The sequence below is a fragment of the Lactuca serriola genome, chromosome 3, assembly GCF_051521515.1.
Source record: "Lactuca serriola cultivar US96UC23 chromosome 3, Lser_US96UC23_V15, whole genome shotgun sequence".
Taxonomy (NCBI): Eukaryota; Viridiplantae; Streptophyta; class Magnoliopsida; order Asterales; family Asteraceae; genus Lactuca; species Lactuca serriola.
The window spans coordinates 266,648,678-266,667,093 of NC_136410.1; the positions used below are offsets into that span (position 1 = coordinate 266,648,678).

Below are 18,416 nucleotides of genomic sequence, written 5' to 3' on the forward strand. Positions count from 1 at the left end.
CCTTGTTGTTCACATGGTATGTTCAATTAGAGAAAATGTAGATCAATTTTAGGGTTGCATGCACACATAAGATTGTTTGTATTGATCAAAACCCATCACATTAATGGTCATCGGAAGTTAAGTACACGGCATGCCAAGTGGGTGGAGTTTTTGCATCTTTTCACTTTTCATCCAAGTATAAATATGGCAAAAGCAATGTGGTGGCTAATGCATTGTCAAGGCGATATTATTCGCTAGTGACTTTGGATGCTCGGTTATTGGGGTTCGAGGCATTGAAAAGTTATTATGTGTCTGACATAGATTTTGGAGTCTTGTTTTTAAAATCTGCAGGTTGACCTGAAGGTAAAGTTGTAATTCAAGAAGGTTTTCTCTTCAAAAGGAATTGACTTTGTGTCCCGAAGCATGCTACTCGTGAGCTATTAGTGCTAGAAGCTCACGGTGGAGGGATGGCTGGACACTTCGGTATTACTAAAACTATGGAGGTCCTAAAGGAGAATTTTTATTGGCCGGAAATGTTACGATACATGACCTACATCGTCAACAAGTGTGTGACATGTGAAATGTCCAAAAGTTCGTTCAAACTGGGGCTGTACTCTCTTTTGTCGGTTCCTAATCATCCTTGGGAAGATGTATCTACAGATTTTGTTATTACTTTAACTCGTGCTCAAACGGGTAAGGATGCAACTATGGCAATGGTGGATCATTTTTCAAAGATGGATCATTTTGTTGCTTGCAAAAAGACTGATAATGTTGGAAACATGGCTAACTTATACCTTAAGGAGATTGTTCGTTTGTATGGCATTCCAAAAACTATTGTTTCATATTGAGATTTGAAGTTTTTAAGTTATTTTTGGAATACGCTATATAGGAAGGTGATTACGAAACTACTGTTTAGTACTTCGCATCACCCACAGACAGGGCAAATGGAGGTTACAAGTAGGACTTTGGAAAAAAATTTAGGGTTGGTAAGTAAGACTCAGGAAGATTGGGACATTAATCTTGCATATGTTGAGTTCGTTTATAATCAATCTCCTGCATTCACAACTGGATATTCGTCATTCGAGGTTGTCTACGGTGTTAATCCATATTTTCCCTTAGATCTAATTTTGTTGCCAAAAGAAGAATTAGTTCAAAAGGATATTGAAGCAAAGTTGAAGTCAATGATGAAATGGCATTAGAAGATTCTTAATCGCATTGAAGTTGTGAATGCGAAAACAGAAGTCGAACAAGAATAAGAAGCCACAAATATTTGTTGATGGAGACTCGGTGTAGGTACACTTGAGGAAGGCACGTTTTCAAAGTAAAAGAAAGAATAAGTTGATGCCTAGAGCTGAAGGTCCTTACAAAGTGGTAGGACAAGTTAATGATAATGCCTACAAAATTTAACTTATAGGTGAATATTGAGTCCATGCCACACTCAACTTTAGAGAAATTTCACCTTATCTTGATGATGATGGACTAGTTGAATTGAGGAAAATTCCTTTGAAAGAGGGAAGGAATGATGTGCATGTGAATCACAACCTTTCATCGTCTAAGTCACTGGTTGGATGCGATCGAGTGTGAATGGATGTGAACGATTGCAACCTATCGCAAGTGCTAAAGAGTGGATGTGAAACCGGGAAGACTCATTGCGATTGCAAAGCTTGGGAGGGTAACTACGAACAGCTAGTATTGGCTATTGGATGCAAAATTATAGAGTGCGAAGAGTCACGTTAGCATGGATTTTGCATGGTTTCTTATGTCGATTTAGCTGGAAGGTTCTAGAGGAATATTCGGTTTATTTTTAGCATCAATAAGCCTTTGCAATGTAGTTTCTTTTTATTTTGAAGTTTCCTTTTATTTTAGAGTAGCCTTATTTTTGTGATAGCTTGTAAGGCTATAAATAGCCCTTAGTAGAACCTTTTGAAGAGATGATGTTTTTTCTGATTTCAAAATAAAGAACTTTCTTTCTTTTGAGTTGCTTACTCGTCTTTTGTCAATTCTAGAACACATATTCTAGCTTGATACGAACTCAAATAAACAGGTCTTGATTTTTGTTTCATCGATAATTGTTGTGATATATTGGAGAGGGTTGAGTTGGGACTATAGATGAGATCCATGCAGGTTCTGTCTCCTGATATCATAGTGAAAAAGAGAAAGATGATCGTTAGTCGAGGGCCCGGAGGAATTCCCGGGACAAAGCTCTGATGATCAAGTTAGAATGAGATCAGAGAGAAGTAAGGGTAAATCACAAGAAAAAGAGTTTGTCCCCTTCTTCGTGAGGAAGAAGGATCCTTTTATACCTATTTGAGAGGTCTCCCCCTCAACTGATTCTATTGAGCATTCCCTCGTGGGGTGTGACGTGGCAGACCAATATTGGAGGATCCTCTTTCACGTCTTTTTGCCTCATTTCCTCATTGGCTAGAGGGAAATCTTTTAATTATTATGAAGATTTTGTCTATCTTCTAATGGGCAAGTGGAACTCTCTGATTGGTCCCATGTTTGTCGGGATGTAATTATTGGAGAAGAGGTTAAGGCGTGGTTCTACACCTTAACCGCCACACCAGTGATCTTCGCATTGGCGAAGGCCCGACCTTCGCTGCATATTGGGTCTGTCTGGGTTGTGGCCAGGCCAAGCCCAATGTTAGTTTGACATCTCCTTTTTTGACATTCTCCCTAAAGTATACGTTAACAAGTCCCTTAGGCTTGTAAGCGTATGCGTCGGCTTGACAGCGTCGCCGTTCGAGCCTATATTTCAACACGTGTATGTCTGGGATTATCTCTACCATTTGACAGGCCTTGGACAGTGGCATCAATGTGTGTCATATCCATCGTGAGATGGTTCGTGATGCCAGTTTTTTCTTTAAAATCCCCTTTTTCGAAGACCTTTCATCCTCACCTCCTTTTTTTGGTTTCGTTGGATCAACACAAGGATCTTACAATTTTTTCTATTCTATCATTCATCTGTTTTTGACAATGGACCATTATGGTAGAATCCCTACCGTAGAGGAATTCCAATTTCTACAAGATCGTTTTGGTTTCTTACCGGAGCACGGTGTTATGATTCCGGCAAACGGGTTATTGATCTACGACTGTCCTTAAGGGAAAGTGGGGGTTCTGATCCCTCTATTCGAAGCAGGGCTGCGCTTGCTAACCTCTGATTTTGTTGACATGATTGTGCATCATTACGGCTTCTCTGTTGACGAGTTAACCCCTAGCGCTGTCAACAGTAGGTTTTAAACTGATTTGTCGATCTTTAGGTTATATACCCACTTTTTGGGTTTTCAGTTACTTTTTTTGTCCAACTATGAATTCCAGAGTCCGCACTCTAGCAAAGAGAAGGGGAATTTGTTAGTTGATTTCTGAAAAAGATGCTCCAAATAAAAATTAGTAATGGAAATGGCTTTGGGTTAACCAAAATCTTGTAGGGCGTGGGTTTTGTAGAACCCGTGACTTTCCTGACTGTCTTCCCAAGTTTTTTGGGAGTAACTTGACTCTTGGCAATCAACTGGGAAACATCACTATTTTTGGGAGTAACTGGGAAGACTTCGTTCTTGCAGTGGCCGGTATGAGTGCCGCCTGGAGGGCTCGCGGGAAGATAGTGCATATGTTTTTCGTGAGATGCGGTATTAACTCATCTACTTCTCCTTTTTTTTCTTTTTTAAACAAAAGGAAAAAAGAAAAAGGAATGAGAATAGGGTATATTTTTGGCTGGTGAGGTCTTATTCTTGTCGTTTGTTTTCATAGGTGCCGAAGCCGAGATTTCCTTGGAGATGGCCCTAGATGGTCACTATCAGGGTAAGTTGTGCCACCGGGAGATCGATCTTATAGAGGTTCTTCCTCCTCCCGTGTCTGAAAAGCACATGCGAGAGCTCTCTGGATTACCTTCGGTAGAAGGGGGGAATGATGGTTCTAGTGGACCTACTTCGCCTTCTCGTCCGGCCGTTGGGGTCGTTTCCCTAGTTCATTCACCAGTTCCGGCTTCTTCAGGTATGCCTGCGGGAGTACATGTAGAAAAGGGTAATGCCCTTATTTGGAAAAGGCAAATTTTACATGTGGTGCCATCGTCATACGAGGAGACTTAATCCGATGATGCGGGTCTCCATCCTCATAAAGTGCGTAGGATTGTGTTCATGGCTAGGCTTCTTGGTGGTATCAAGGGTGTTCTTTGTGGTAAGTTTTCTATGGCTGAGCAGAAAGAGAGTGTGTTAGTTCCTAGTTCTTCGATGACACCACTTTCTTCGTTTACAGGTTCACTCTCAGTTGATCATGATTTTGTCTTCGTGTTTGGCAGTGCGCCGGGCTCACTTACAGGTTCTTTCCAGTCGGGGAAGCCTTCCCCGGTTGGTGAAATAAGAACTTCATGTCACCCCTTGTCTTTCGAGGCTTATGCCCCAGGCTAGGTAATTAATAGGGAATCCTTACTATCGGAAGAAATTGCCTCCCAGGAGTGGAGCCGTGCGCTCATATGGCTGGTGACCTTCGTTATGTCGCGGCTCAGACTTCTGCCCTTATGGTTGCTGCCGCCGACCGGTTTTGTCGCGCCGGCATGAATGAAAAATAGTTGAAAGCTTTGCGAGGTGTCATGGCAAGCATAACGGAGGAACTCCGTGATTCAGAGGCTGAGCGTCGGCTTCTTTCTGAGCAGAATTGTAATGTGGCCTACGAGAAGGCCTCTTTGGAAGATCATGTGGCCACTTTGGAGGACCAAACAGAGCGAATTGAAAGCCAAGTGAGTTTTCTTACTCAGGAGAAGGGTGTGCTAGTGAGTGAGTTGGCCAGGTGCCAGCGTCAACTGGCCCATGCTCATATTGATAGTGCTGTCGCCCGAGGTGGTTTGCAATGGATGCTAGAGAAGGGGGTGGTTTGTATAATTGATAAAGTTATCGATAGCGCGGAATTTTCCAGCGGGTTCCAGGCTATTCGTGAGGCATGTGAGGCCATTGGGTTTGAAAAGGGGAAGCAACTAGGTGGTTTTTCCAGAATTTCTGGCGAAGCTGAAGTCTCAGATCCTGGCCGTGTCGTGAGAAAGGCCGAAGAGGTGGATACTGCTCTATCGTCCCTTGCTAAGACGGATTTCGCGAGCCTCTTTATCTTGGGGACGCTAGATTATGACGGATGCTACTAGTTTTTTCGCGGGCCGAGTCTGGGAGGTTCTTCCACAGACTCTGAGGGCTGATTTGTGTTTGTCCCTTTTGTTCGTTCTATAATATAGTTTCCTTTCTATGTACTATGTGTAAAGTGAAAAACACTGGTTGCTACTAACCATGAACTTTGCGTTTGGCTTTGTATTTTGCATGGAAGTTTTCTATTCCCCCTTTTTTTATATGTATACACATATTCTAAATTGTCCTGTGGTATCTTTAAGGACGGCCTATTCGACGTTTCTACAATAATTCTTTGATGTGCACTCCCTTGCTCTTGGGTTTGTGTTAATCGGCTAATGTGGGCTTCAGACGTCGTATAGCTGCTACTTTTGACTCATACTGTACTGATCTGTATGTTGTAATTAGGCTTTTTTATGTCAAGTCAAGATGTGTTGGTTAATTTGCTTGACTATATTTTGACGTCTAGTTGCCTGCATACTGGCCGAGATCATTACCTCAAGACCTGTTACTGTTTTTATCAGGGGAAAGGTTATGAATATTTTAGAACCTCTTTTTTTATGCCATTAGTTGGGATTTATATATTCTCAACTCTGAGATGTTATTAGAAGGCTGTAGGTTAATATTATGACTCTTTTAAGACCTACGGTTGCATCCTTGCATAGATTTTGCTCATGTAGCATAGGTGATCATCCATTGTTGCTACTTGGAAAATATGCACAATCTCTTTACTTTGCATTTTTGCAATTTTTTAAAAACAATTCTAGAAAGCTCTTTGGAAATACAAATTATATTAACTCTTAAGAAAAACAAAAGAAGTAAAACATAAAATAATAGACTCTGAATGTCTAGTTATTAGAGCGCATAACCGGTTTTTGCGTTATCACCTGGAGTATGGTTATCATGTGTGGAGTATGACCATACTCCGTTTTCTCAGCCTCCGCTTTATTTTTCATTGAGTGTTCTGCTATAACTACTTCATCGCGGATGTGCACTTTTTCCTCATTTGCTGCCAATGCTTCTTAACTGGTTTGGATTTCCTCTTGTTTCTACCACCAGGGCCCAGCGTGAGAGGGCAAAATTTCGTCTTTCCTATTTTGGAGGTGCTTGCACTTTCCCTTCTTCTTGAAACAGTGCGTGTTGAGACCATGGAAAGCGCCTCCCCTTGGCTGGGCGAGGGTAGCACTTGCGCTTTTCTACGTGATTGTCAATGTTGCGTGTCACTGTAGCGCCCGGTTCCTGGTACGTATTTTAAATATGAATTTTGGCATTTTTACTCTGGGACTCGGTGAGTTGGAGGCCCCAACTCGTCGATTCGAGGAAAAAAATAGACGCGGGTGGGAGGACCTACTCGCCGAGTCAGATGCCCTGACTCGACAATTAGGCTTGTCTAGATGAAACCCTAATTATAAGTGTTTGCACCCTATTTAAACATCTTAAATGGCCTTCATTACAGCCTCCATCACCTCTTAACAACATTTATGAAACCCTATCCCATTTTGAGTATTCTTGAGCCATAATTGTGTGTTTGTGGTGATTTTGAAGCTAGAGAAGGAAGAAAAAGCTTGAAGGTTCTTGGGGAAGCAAGTAGATCCAGAGATTATGCCACTTTTCCAGCTCATTTGAGGTATAAGGTCTATATCTTGCTTATTCCTTACTTAGATCCCTCAATGGGGGTAAGTTAGGGTTTTATGGAGCATTTTATCGAACCATTCATGGGTGCAAGCTTGATTGGGAGTTATAACTTCGGATCCAGAGCCTTAAAGGGGCCCCATGGCATAAAGGAGCCAAGTTTGTAGCGATGGGAGTCCCATGCATCATATAAACCTCTTTCTAGGACCATTTGAGCCAAATACCCCATGCATAAACATCAAGTATGTAACTTTACGTGCAATATGGATCCTAAGAGGTCAGATCTATGTTTTGAATGCATTAAACCCAACTGAAATCGACTGTATAGTTTTGGACATGGAGGGACTCGGCGAGTCGCTCATACGACTCGGCGAGTTGGGTCGCAATTTCCCCTAAACCTCTTCTGATAATGGACAATATGTTGAGTTAGAAGAAGAATCGACCAGTTAGGTTCATTGTAAACCTGAAGATCATGGAACTCGACGAGTTCAAGAAAAAAACTCAGCGACTTCAAGACGAAGTCCCAAGTGTATGAAGAAGAACTCGACGAGTTCATGAAGAACTCGGCGAGTCCAGGACTAGACCTGCCATCTTGTATGATGCAGGACTCGACGAGTTCAAGGATGAACTCGACGAGTCAGTTGTAGAAGGTCCCGACTTTGTATGAAGGGGAACTCGGCAAGTAGGGTCGAAGCTGTAGTGTTCTAAGGATTATGGAACTCAGCGAGTTGGTGGGTCAACTCAGCGAGTTGAGTCAACCAGATGTTGACTTTGACCCAGAGTTCACTTTGAAGAAGGTGTTGACCTTGACTTTCACTTTGATATGAGTTGACCCTCAAAAGGGGTTAAGAGTATAAAATGGTAATTAAGGAAGATTGTTATGTGTAGGAATTGAGAGGAGTTGATCCCGTCAACAAGGACAGTTCAGACACTTCATGACACTAAGGTTAGTTACCTTCCAGTAGAAGTAGGTCTAAGGCACCAAGGCTAGCCTACTAGTAAGAGTCATAGTAGAGATAATTGTTTTCATGATAATTATCTGGTTTGTTGATATCTGTTATGATTATGTGCTAGCATGATACGATGTTATGTGATAGTAGGTAGTAAGGTCATAGCCTCTGAGTTACGGTCGTAAGGACCATAGGGTAGGTCAGGCACCCAAGATATGTCTGACAGTATGTTTATGCTATATTATTATGTGGTAGTAATAGGGGTGAAATAGTCCCTGTAGCCAGTTGGGATAAACCGGAGGGCAGATCGGCACCCCAGAATTGTCAGACAAGGTAGGTTGGCGCCCCAGAATTGCTAGACAGGTTAGGTTGGCACCCAAGAATGGCCGGACAGGGTAGGTCGAGCACTCCAGAATTGCCTGGCAGTATGTATGTTATGTGGTATGTGGTATGGTGGGGGAACTCACTAAGCTTCATGCTTACAGTATTCAGTTTTGTTTCAGGTACCTCTTCAACGAAGGGAAGGAGTTAGAATGGTAGCTGCACATCACACATACATATATGTTTTTCCGCATTATGATGTTCTTGGGATTGTACTCTGACGATATTACTATTTGTATGATATGGTTTTGAGACACATGTTATGATTTTGCGAAAGGATGGTAATCGGTGATGTTTTATTACAAATTTTTTTATACACTGCTTTATCAAAATGAAATTTTTGGTCTCGAAATTTGGGATGTTACAGTCACACTTTCACTTGGGGTGTTGTTTAGTTCACCAGAGGCCCTTGTCCATTCCCTTCTATTAGAAGGCTTCCTTGTTAAAATGAGTGGCACTTTTCGTGTACTTTTGTTGTGCCAGACACTTATTTCTTTCGTTCCACGGGATTTTGGTTCACGTTCGACATCGATCAGGATTTGATTTAAGTGCCTAATTGTTCTCTGTTCGGGCATGGTTTGGCCATCGATGCCTGGTTGGTATGTTTGCCCGCAGGTTGGCGCTTCTTTGCTTTGAAATTTTTGCTCCTTACTTTGGTTGAACCGCCCTCAGGCCAGCGATCGTTTCGTTTTGTGGGGGAGATGTTGTGAGTCGACTGAAAACATCTCTTTATCTTTTCCTGGATTCGTGGATCGACACTTGTGCTGCCGCGAACCTCCGTTGTGGATCCTCCACCTTCTAACAAAATTTGCTTCGACACAATTGGGTTTCTTGTTTCCTTTCTTGTTGGGTGTCACATTCATTACCTGGCTTGGTTGCCTCTACCGTTTCCGATCCGTCACTCGTGCTGAATTTGAGAACAACGTGAAGAGTAGACGGAATTGCTTGTAGCTGGAACAGCACTGGCCAGCCTAGTAGAATACTATGGTCAGCCGGGAGGTCAACAACTGAGAATATGAGCAACCTTATTATTTGTTTACTTCCATCATGGCTGATCAATGTAAATGGGAATGTGACTATTCCTGTTGTCCAGATACCATGACCGGTGAACCCGACTAGTGGACCCTGGCATGGTAGTTGGAGGTGCTTTTTCCATTCAATTGGAAACTGTCGAAGGCAGTGTTCAGAAATCACGTTGACCCTGCTTCTGGTATCGATGTACACTTGTTTAACACGAATTTGGCTAATGAAACCGGTGATGTGCAAAGAGTCATTTAGATCCCAGTGCTCTGGCCTGGGTCCTTTATTGAAAATGCTATGTTAAGGATGTTTTGATGGTATACCTTCATGCCTACGTACTGGCTCTGGTAATTTCTACAAGAGCAGGGCCTTGTGATGGTAAGTATCTCTGCCCTTCTTTCGTGATCCTTTCCCCCATCCTTTTGATTTTTGGTTGGTGCTTATCCTCATCGAATTTTTCCCTGAGGTCTTTTGTTATGTCGACTATGTTTCCCACCAGTTGTTTTTCATTGATCTCCCGCTTCAATACCTTGCACTCGTTGGTATCATGCATTTTGCTTTTATGATACTCACAAAACTTGGTCTTGTATTTTCTCTCCTTTGCTGGAGTCTTATTGATTGCGTGGACATCATTATGACCACTCCTGCTATCATCCCTGTTTAATGGTCTATACCTCCATGACATGTGTCTTGAATGGTTGTTGCGCCTCTGTTGGTTGCCATCTTGCCTCTCTTGTTGGGTTGAGCTTAGTCGGGACACTGTTTGCTCCTGTTTGAGATATACGTTAGATACAACTCTGAGATTGGATTCCTTTCACTCTGCCCTTCGATTTGTCGCATGTATTTTTCACATGGAACTTGAGTTCGTCCTTGGATCTAGGAATTGTTCCTTGCATCTTCCTCGATAGGGGTCCAGGGAGCAGACGTTGGGCGAAAGCGCCTGTCACCAAGAACTCTTCATGTCCTGGGACATTCAAGGTAGCTAGCGTGAATCGGTCATAATAGTCACGGATCGATTCTCATTCTTTTTGCTTGCACGCCATCACAGAGTTGGCGTCCCTTTTTCCTTTCCTCAATTAAATGAAGTTGTTGAGGAAAAGGTATTTCAGCTGCTCAAAACTCGAGATACTGACTGGCCTTAGAGACTTGAACCACATGGATGCATTTCATGTTAATGTGCAGGGGAAATACGTGCAGGTGAAGCGGCGATCCATCTTAAGATATGTCATCATCCACTCGTAGTTGTCGATGTGGTCATCTGGGTCTGTAGTGTCGTCGTATTTTGGCCAGTTTGGTATCATCGCAGCGTGCGGGATCTCGTACTGCAGCAGTTCATGGCTGGAATTGGAGCTTACAGTTTGCATGGGGTTGTCCATATATGAGTACGACATACCACCATAAGCCATGTGTTGCTGCATCTGGTAGGGGCTCGTGTACATCTGGTTATGCATGGCCATCCGCGAGATGTACGGTTGATACTGTTGTAGGTTTGGCGACAATCCAAAGTGATGGATTGCATATTGTGCTGTCGGGGGAGGGATGTATGGGCTTGCTCCTGTGTATCGTTGTGTGTACGGGCTGAACGGTTGAGCGGCTGCCATGAGGGGGTTGAATTCAGATGCTACCGAGAAATGAACACGGATCCATAAGTGTCGGATCCCTGACTGGTCGAGGTATGCATGCTTGTTACTTGAGGCTAAGACAGTGCAGGGATTGAACCTGGCTTCTGTTGTACAAGATGGTTGTAGATCGTAGGTTATTGTATAAATAACGGCACATGAGGCAACCCTGCCATGGTGGCGTGTGGGTGGACCATCGGGGGATATTGTGGCTGCGGCTGAATAGTGTGAGGGATCCAGGTTCCGGCGTTTGATGTGTGCGGGAAGGATTGTTGTTGCAAACAGGGATCCCAGTTTCTTCCGTTGCGATAATCTGTGGAGTTATGGTTATGATTGCTACTTGTGGAGTTGTGCTGGCTATTGGGTGCCATAGACTGGGTATGTAAGTTGCCACCATTTCAAGTGCAAAACTAGATGGTGTCTTTGAGACTGGTGTGCGGTATGAAGCGTTTTCTTCCTAAACGAAAGTCTGCCCACCATCTAGTGACTGCATTGGACGCAACGGATTTCTCTCTGCTGTCCCTGATGTCACTGGGATGCCACTTGCCATCGTTACTTGCTGGGTTTGCTTTGTGGATGTATCGTTCTATAGATACTCCCGGATGGTGCCCAATGTTGTGATATATTGGAGAGGGTTGAGTTGGGACTGTAGATGAGATCTGTGCAGGTTCCGTCTCCTAATATCATAGTGCAAAAGAGAAAGATGATCGTTAATAGACGTTCGGGAGGAATTCTCGGGACGAAGCACCGACGATCGAGTTAGAATGAGATCTGAGAGAAGTAAGGGTAAATCACAGGAAAATAGTTCGTCCCCTTCTTCGTGAGGAAGAAGGATCCTTTTATACCTATTTGAGAGGCGTGCCCCTCAACCGATTCTATTGAGCATTCCCTCGTGGGGTGTGACGTGGAAGACCCATATTGGAGGATCCTCCGTCACGTATTTTTGCCTCATTCCCTCATTGGCTAGAGGGAAATCTTTTAATTATTATGAAGATCGTGGCTATCATCTAATGTGAAAGTGGAACCCTCTGATTGGTCCCACGTTTTCCGGGATGTAATTCCTTGGAGAAGAGGTTAAGGCGCGGTTCTGCACCGTAACCGCCACACCAGTGATCTTCGTGTTGGCAAAGGCCCGACCCGGGCTTCAGACTGGGTTCTACTGGGTTCTGACCAGGTCAAGCCCGACGTTAGTTTGACTTCTCCTTTTTTTGATGTTCTCTCTGAGGGATACATTAACAATACTCAATCTATAGGTTTAGATTTTTTATCACTTATTTATTTTCTTGATTTCTTGTTGTGCAATTTATATAATATTCTCATGTTCTAGGTTTTAATCTTGGATATTCTACTTCATTCTTAATTATTGAAATCAATCCCTCCATACATGCATCAAGACTTATCCAACCAACATATGAACCATTTAAATATTTCATGGTATTGGTTGATGCATCAATAAGATGGTCACACATAGCGTTGTTATCTACAAGAAATGCGTCATTTCTTAAATTACTAGCACAAATCATTAAATTGAGGGCTCATCATCTAGACTATCCGATAAAGTCACATATAGTTGATAAAATCGTAAAGTTCATGTTGAAAATGTTTGATGACTATTTCATGACATTGGAAATTGATCTTGAACACCTTGTTACATACGCTTATTCCTAAAATGGTCTCAGAGAAGTATTTATTAAACAAATACAAATAATTATGAAAACTTATGCGTGCCAAAAGTCCCATTTCTACATTGGGTTACTCGATATTACACACGGCTGTATTTGTCCGTCTGAAGCCCATGGCCACCCAACCACTTTCTATGTGCTAGTTGGTAAGTGAATATAAGTATGATGTCTTATATTTATACATGTTTGGGAGCTTAGCTTAGTCAATGTTCAAATTTAACCTCCAAAGCATTCAAATTTTGGATCTCAAAAATGACATGTAATACTTATCGGTTATGAATCTCCACCCATCATATTCTATTTATAGCCCTTTACATGTGATCTCTTTAATGCTAGACATGCAGAATTGTGACTTTGATGAGAGAATTCTCCCATCATTAGGGGAGATTTTCACGTTAACGTTGATATGGAACGACATGAAATAATGTGGCATGTACCTAATTTGTCTCATATGGATCCCTTACCATACATAGTGGTAAGGAACTTAAACAAATCCTGTGTCTACGAACTGTTCCAAAAAAAACTACCAGACGCATTCAATGACTTAGTAAATGGCACAAGATCAAATATACATGCTACAAATGTTCTTGCAAGGATGGACAACTATGAATGATGCCATGTTCCAATTGAACATGTTGCACAAGCCGTACCCATTGAGCAAAGAATACCGCCATCAGTTATTCATCTTCCTTTCTTCCCAAGAAAAGATGAATATTAATCGGTTCCAAGGAGGTTCTACATCGGCAGAGGATAAATTAGAAGGATCACATTGATATATTAGAAGAGATTTTTGATGAAGAAAACCAATTTCCCATCATCCCGATAAGATTGAAATATATATCGAGTATGATGGCTTAGGTGATATTTTGAAGTAAAACGAGATTGTCATCGATGATGTGTTCATATACGCAGTGGCCACTAATATCATGAGCAATGGATACACATAACCATGTCCTATTGTTAAGTGTCAACATTGAACATACTAACCTTAGTGGAAACAAGCAATCTAGGATGAATTGGATACCTTAGCAAAAAGAAGTGTATCTGGACCTATTGCTCCAACACCACCCAATGTAAAACTGATTTGTAATCAATGGATTTTGGTATGGAAATGTGATGAGAATAATGAGTTTGTAAGATACAAAGATCGCCTCATGGCGAAAGGTTTCTCTCAACGCCCAAGAATTGATTAGGAGGAGACATATTATTCCATAATGGATGTTATTGCGTTCCGCTACTTAATTAGTTTAGTAGTTTTCGAAAAATGGAATATAAAGCTCATGGATGTGGTTATAGCCTATCTTTATGAGGATCTTGACACAAAGATATACAAGAGAGTTCCCGATGAACTTAATTGTCTGAATCAAATAGTCTTAGAACATAGAACATGTTCTTGATGAGATTAAGACAAACACTTTATGGATTTAAACAATCTGGATGGATGTGGTATAACCGCCTAAATAAGTACTTGATAATAATGGGATACTTTAACAACGGGATATGCCTATATGTTTTCATAAAGAAGTCTACTTCAAGATACACAATTACTACAGTTTATATTGATGATATTAATCCCATAGGAATGTTCAAAGAATTGTTCAGAACTACTGAAATCCTTAAGAAGGTATTTGAGATGAAAGAACTTGGGAAGATACGGTATTGCCTCCTGCTACAAATCGAGCAACGTAAAGATAGGATTTTACACCATCAAGAACCTGACACCTAAAAGGTACTAAGATGCTTTAGTCATCATGACGCAAATCCGTCATGTATTCCCATGAAAGTCTGTTCTCTAGACATTAAAATGTACCCATTTTGTTCAATGTAGGACGATGAAGAGATATTGAGCCCTAAGTGTTCATATATGGATGTAATAGGAAAATTATCATACTTGGACCAATGTACTAGATCGGACATCTCATTTTTTATGAACTGTCTTTCTCGATACAGTATTGCGCCAACACACCACCACTGGAATGGTATCAAAGACATCTTTTGTTACCTTAAAGGAACTAAAATATGGGTTTATTTTATCCCTATGCATCATTGAGTGGATCTACCCCGAATGATACTCGATAACGAGACCATTGTCGGCTATATCGATGAAGGTTACTTATCAGACCCCTATAAGTGATGTTCCTAATTTGGTTACGCCTTTACCATCAGGGACATGTGGATATCCCGGAGGTGTTGTAAATAGAATCTATTTGTTACTTTAACGAATCACTTTGACGTAATCGCGATCTATGAGGCGACTATAGAGTGTGTACGGCTTCAAGCTGTAATTGTCCATATTTGAAGTACATGTGATTTAGCTTATGATCCTAATGAATCAGTTGTCATATATGAAGATAACATTGTTTTTTATTAATCAATCGAAACATGGTTACATAAAAGGGGATAACACTAAGCACATCTTGCCAAAATTGTTCTTTACACATGAACAAGAAGCATTTCAAAAGATTGAAGTGCAACATATTGAATCAGAGAAGAATCATGCAGACTTGTTCACCAAGTCATTGCCAACTTATTCGTTTCAAAAACATGTTAGAGCCTTTGGACTTAGTAAGCTCTTTGAACTACCTAAATGACATGTTGAATACACCCAATTATGTGTAAGTAAAGATTGCATCATGATGTATGCTTAGCACCATGGTAAGTGTATGTGAGGAGGACCATTCTTATGAATGCATGTATATTATTTTTATCTTTAGTTCAAGGTTTTAGTCTGATTGGGTTTGCCTTGACAAAGTTGTTTATAACGATGTACAAAATGTAACACATTCTCACTAAGGATTGATGAAATCAATGGGAGTATCTAGTTGAATACTTCTTTAACCATTAGTAGTTTTCTCCGACATGGTTTTTTACCAAGACGAATGTTTGATCTATTTTCTGAATATACAAGACAAAAAAAAAAATACAAGTATAATTCAGAGTAAATCTAAGCACCCAAAGAGAGGTGTTGTAACTTATAGTATACCAATGGTTACTTATAATCATGTCTTCATAAATAGGAGTTGTGTATATATAACCTTTGGCTTACCCAACATTTGCCATATATATATATATATATATATATATATATATATATATATATATATATATATATATATATATATATATATATATATATGGTTTTTATGTACTTATAAATTAACGCTAGAAAAATTGAATGGTTAAGTTGACTTAGTTCGCCTTACAAACCTTTATTAGTAATAGAATATTGACTGGTCACCATTTGACCTGCTTAATTACTTGTAACATGTTTATATTGTCACCTAAATGGCCTTTTGGTTATATTTATTATTATTATTAATCCACCTCAAACTCCATGCACCTGTTCATACTCTGATTAGAATTTTTATACTGTTCTTAGATCTCAAATTAATCTTGCTGATGGAGAAGCGTTTGGGGAGTGGGTGGATGGTAGCAATGGCGGGTTGCAATCTGAAGCTCTCGGCAGGGAAAAGGAAAAAGCGTCTTCGGATAAACTGGTTGGGTAATTTGTTTGCTTTTATAATGATGGTACTGATAATATAAATAGAAAGATACAAGTTATACAGCAATATATATATAATTTAAGAACATATATATATATATATATATATATATATATATATATATATATATATATATATATATATATATATATATATATATATATATATATATATATATATATAATAAAACTATATATTTGACCATTTTATCATAAAATGCTTGGAATATGTGTCTGATTAAATGCTAATTTTGATGAATACTGAATACTGATAAATTACATCAATGTTTTAATAGAACATATATACGTAGTCTTAATTGTGGAAAGCAAGAAGGTAGCAAGAAAGAAGATACATGCGGGCATGTCACTTGATTGTGGAAGTCAACTTATTGACTTTTTTCTCAATCATTAGAAAATTAATTATAATCACAAATTTTTAATCATATCCAAGAATAAAAAAAACAGGTGTCCAACGAATTTCCCATCCGTTGCAGTGCATTAATTAAAAAACAATAATAAGCAAGTAAAAACATAAGACAAAATCGATATAAATAGAGCTGAATTATGATCTTGTAAATGCATCTCAAGATTTGAGTGTACTCTTAATTTCTAATGGCGTCTAAGCTCTTTCTTTCCTTTTCATGTATCTTCTTTCTTGCTACCTTCTTGCTTCCAGTTCTTTCACATTTGCACTACCCTCATCTACAACCAAATGGGTTATTGGGTAATAACACTAACCCATCACCTTTTGGGTTTCTTAAATCCATGCAAGGGTGTCGTAAGGGAGAGAAAGTGACCGGTGTTCGTGACCTTAAAGTCTATCTTGCGCGTTTTGGATACCTAAACTACCAGAAAAACCCTAATCTCCCAGATCTTGATGAAGATCATTTTGACGAAGAGCTTGAGGCAGCCCTCAAGTCGTACCAAGCTTACTACCATCTGAATGCCACTGGGACACTCGACGAGCCCACGGTATCAAAGATGGTGATGCCTCGTTGTGGGTTTCCCGATAAAGAAACTCATCATAACCATAACACAAATAACTCTTTACACACAGTTTCCCATTACAGATTCTTTCCAGGAAGACCAAAATGGCCAAGGGGTAAAAAGCATCTAACTTATGCTTTCGGATCACGTTTCCCAACCAGATTCATGCCTCCTGTTGATCGAGCATTTAGAAAATGGGCTACTGCTACTCGATACTTCACGTTCTCAAGAGCTAGAAGTTATCGTAGCGCTGACTTAAAGATTAGTTTTGCACGTGGATCTCATGGAGATGGGAATCCATTTGATGGACCTGGTGGTGTGTTGGCTCATGCTTTTGCACCTACAGATGGAAGACTCCATTATGATGCCGATGATCGTTGGGCAGTGGGAGCTGTTCGGAATGCTTATGATGTGGAGACTTTGGCATTGCATGAAATAGGCCACTTACTTGGGCTTGGTCATAGCCAATTTCAGAATGCTATAATGTGGGCTACATTCAGGTCAGGAGTAACGAAAAGTTTGAGTTCGGATGACGTTAGAGGGCTTAGGGCTCTATATGGGTTTTAAGGATATAACAACTTCTGAAAATGAGGGTTTTGTGTGATGGTTTTTTTTGGTTGCTATTGTTGTTGAAGACTTCGGCCTTAAATTGGACTAATGTTGTGTTGTTTGCAATAAATTTATGCTTGTTTTTTATATATTTTTTGTCTATTTTTGTGAGACGCAATTGTGGAAAATAGCAACATAAAAATTTACTTATTTATATCACTATACCGTAATGTATTTTATCTTTTACCCATAACCTCAACTAATATGTATTTTATATTAGCATTGAGGATATGCAATGATAGCAACCCTATTCCATGAGGTTGGCCTCCAAGAAGATGAATCACGAAGAAGAGAGATTTTTTGTGTCATGTTTTGTTTTTTTTAGTTTTTTTTTTTTATTGTTGTTGAAGACTTCAGCCTTAATATGGATTAATATTGTCGTGTTTGCAGTAAATTTATGTTTGTTTTTTATATAATTTTTTGTCTATTTTTGTGAAAGCCAATTGTGGAAAATAGCAACGTACAAATTTATTTGTTTATATCACTATATGGTAATGTATTTTATATTTTACTGAAATATCCCAAAAGTACAGCCCAAAATTTCGTTTTGAAACCATAAATCATCCATAATCATGAGAAAACCATTTATCATGTAACTCAAACATCATATCAAATACTGTGACAAAAACATATAATAAAATACCAGAGTAATCTCTCAGCCAAAAGGCTGTGGTGTGTGTCATGCTATCATCCTGAGCCCTTCCCTGTGCTAGCTGAGGTACCTGAAACCAAAACTGAAACTGTAAGCACGAAGCTTAGTGAACACCCCCCCCCCCCCCCCCCCCCCCCCGCAAACTACCACATACCATACACATAACATATAACAAATATGATAACTCTGGGACTACTCCCAACTGCATCGATACGAATCACTACTAGAAAAAAGGCATTTTACGATGCTCGTTGCGCGTCGTAAAATGCTCAGACGACGCGCAAATGCGCGTCAAGGA

General features: G+C 40.1%; 1 protein-coding gene across 1 annotated transcript; it reads left to right on the forward strand.

Annotated features, from left to right (window-relative positions):
* The first annotated feature begins 16,466 nt into the window (after nucleotides 1–16,466).
* On the forward strand, nucleotides 16,467–17,536 carry LOC145094886 (metalloendoproteinase 1-like). Its single transcript, XM_079032872.1, has one exon. The coding sequence runs from the start codon at nucleotides 16,483–16,485 to the stop codon at nucleotides 17,422–17,424; it is 942 nt and encodes a 313-aa protein (XP_078888998.1). The 5' UTR covers nucleotides 16,467–16,482; the 3' UTR covers nucleotides 17,425–17,536.
* Nucleotides 17,537–18,416: the final 880 nt, after the last annotated feature.

Bases quoted from the DNA above. Each gene is read 5' to 3' on its own strand.
- LOC145094886 (XM_079032872.1), top strand. From the start codon at position 16,483: ATGGCGTCTAAGCTCTTTCTTTCCTTTTCATGTATCTTCTTTCTTGCT.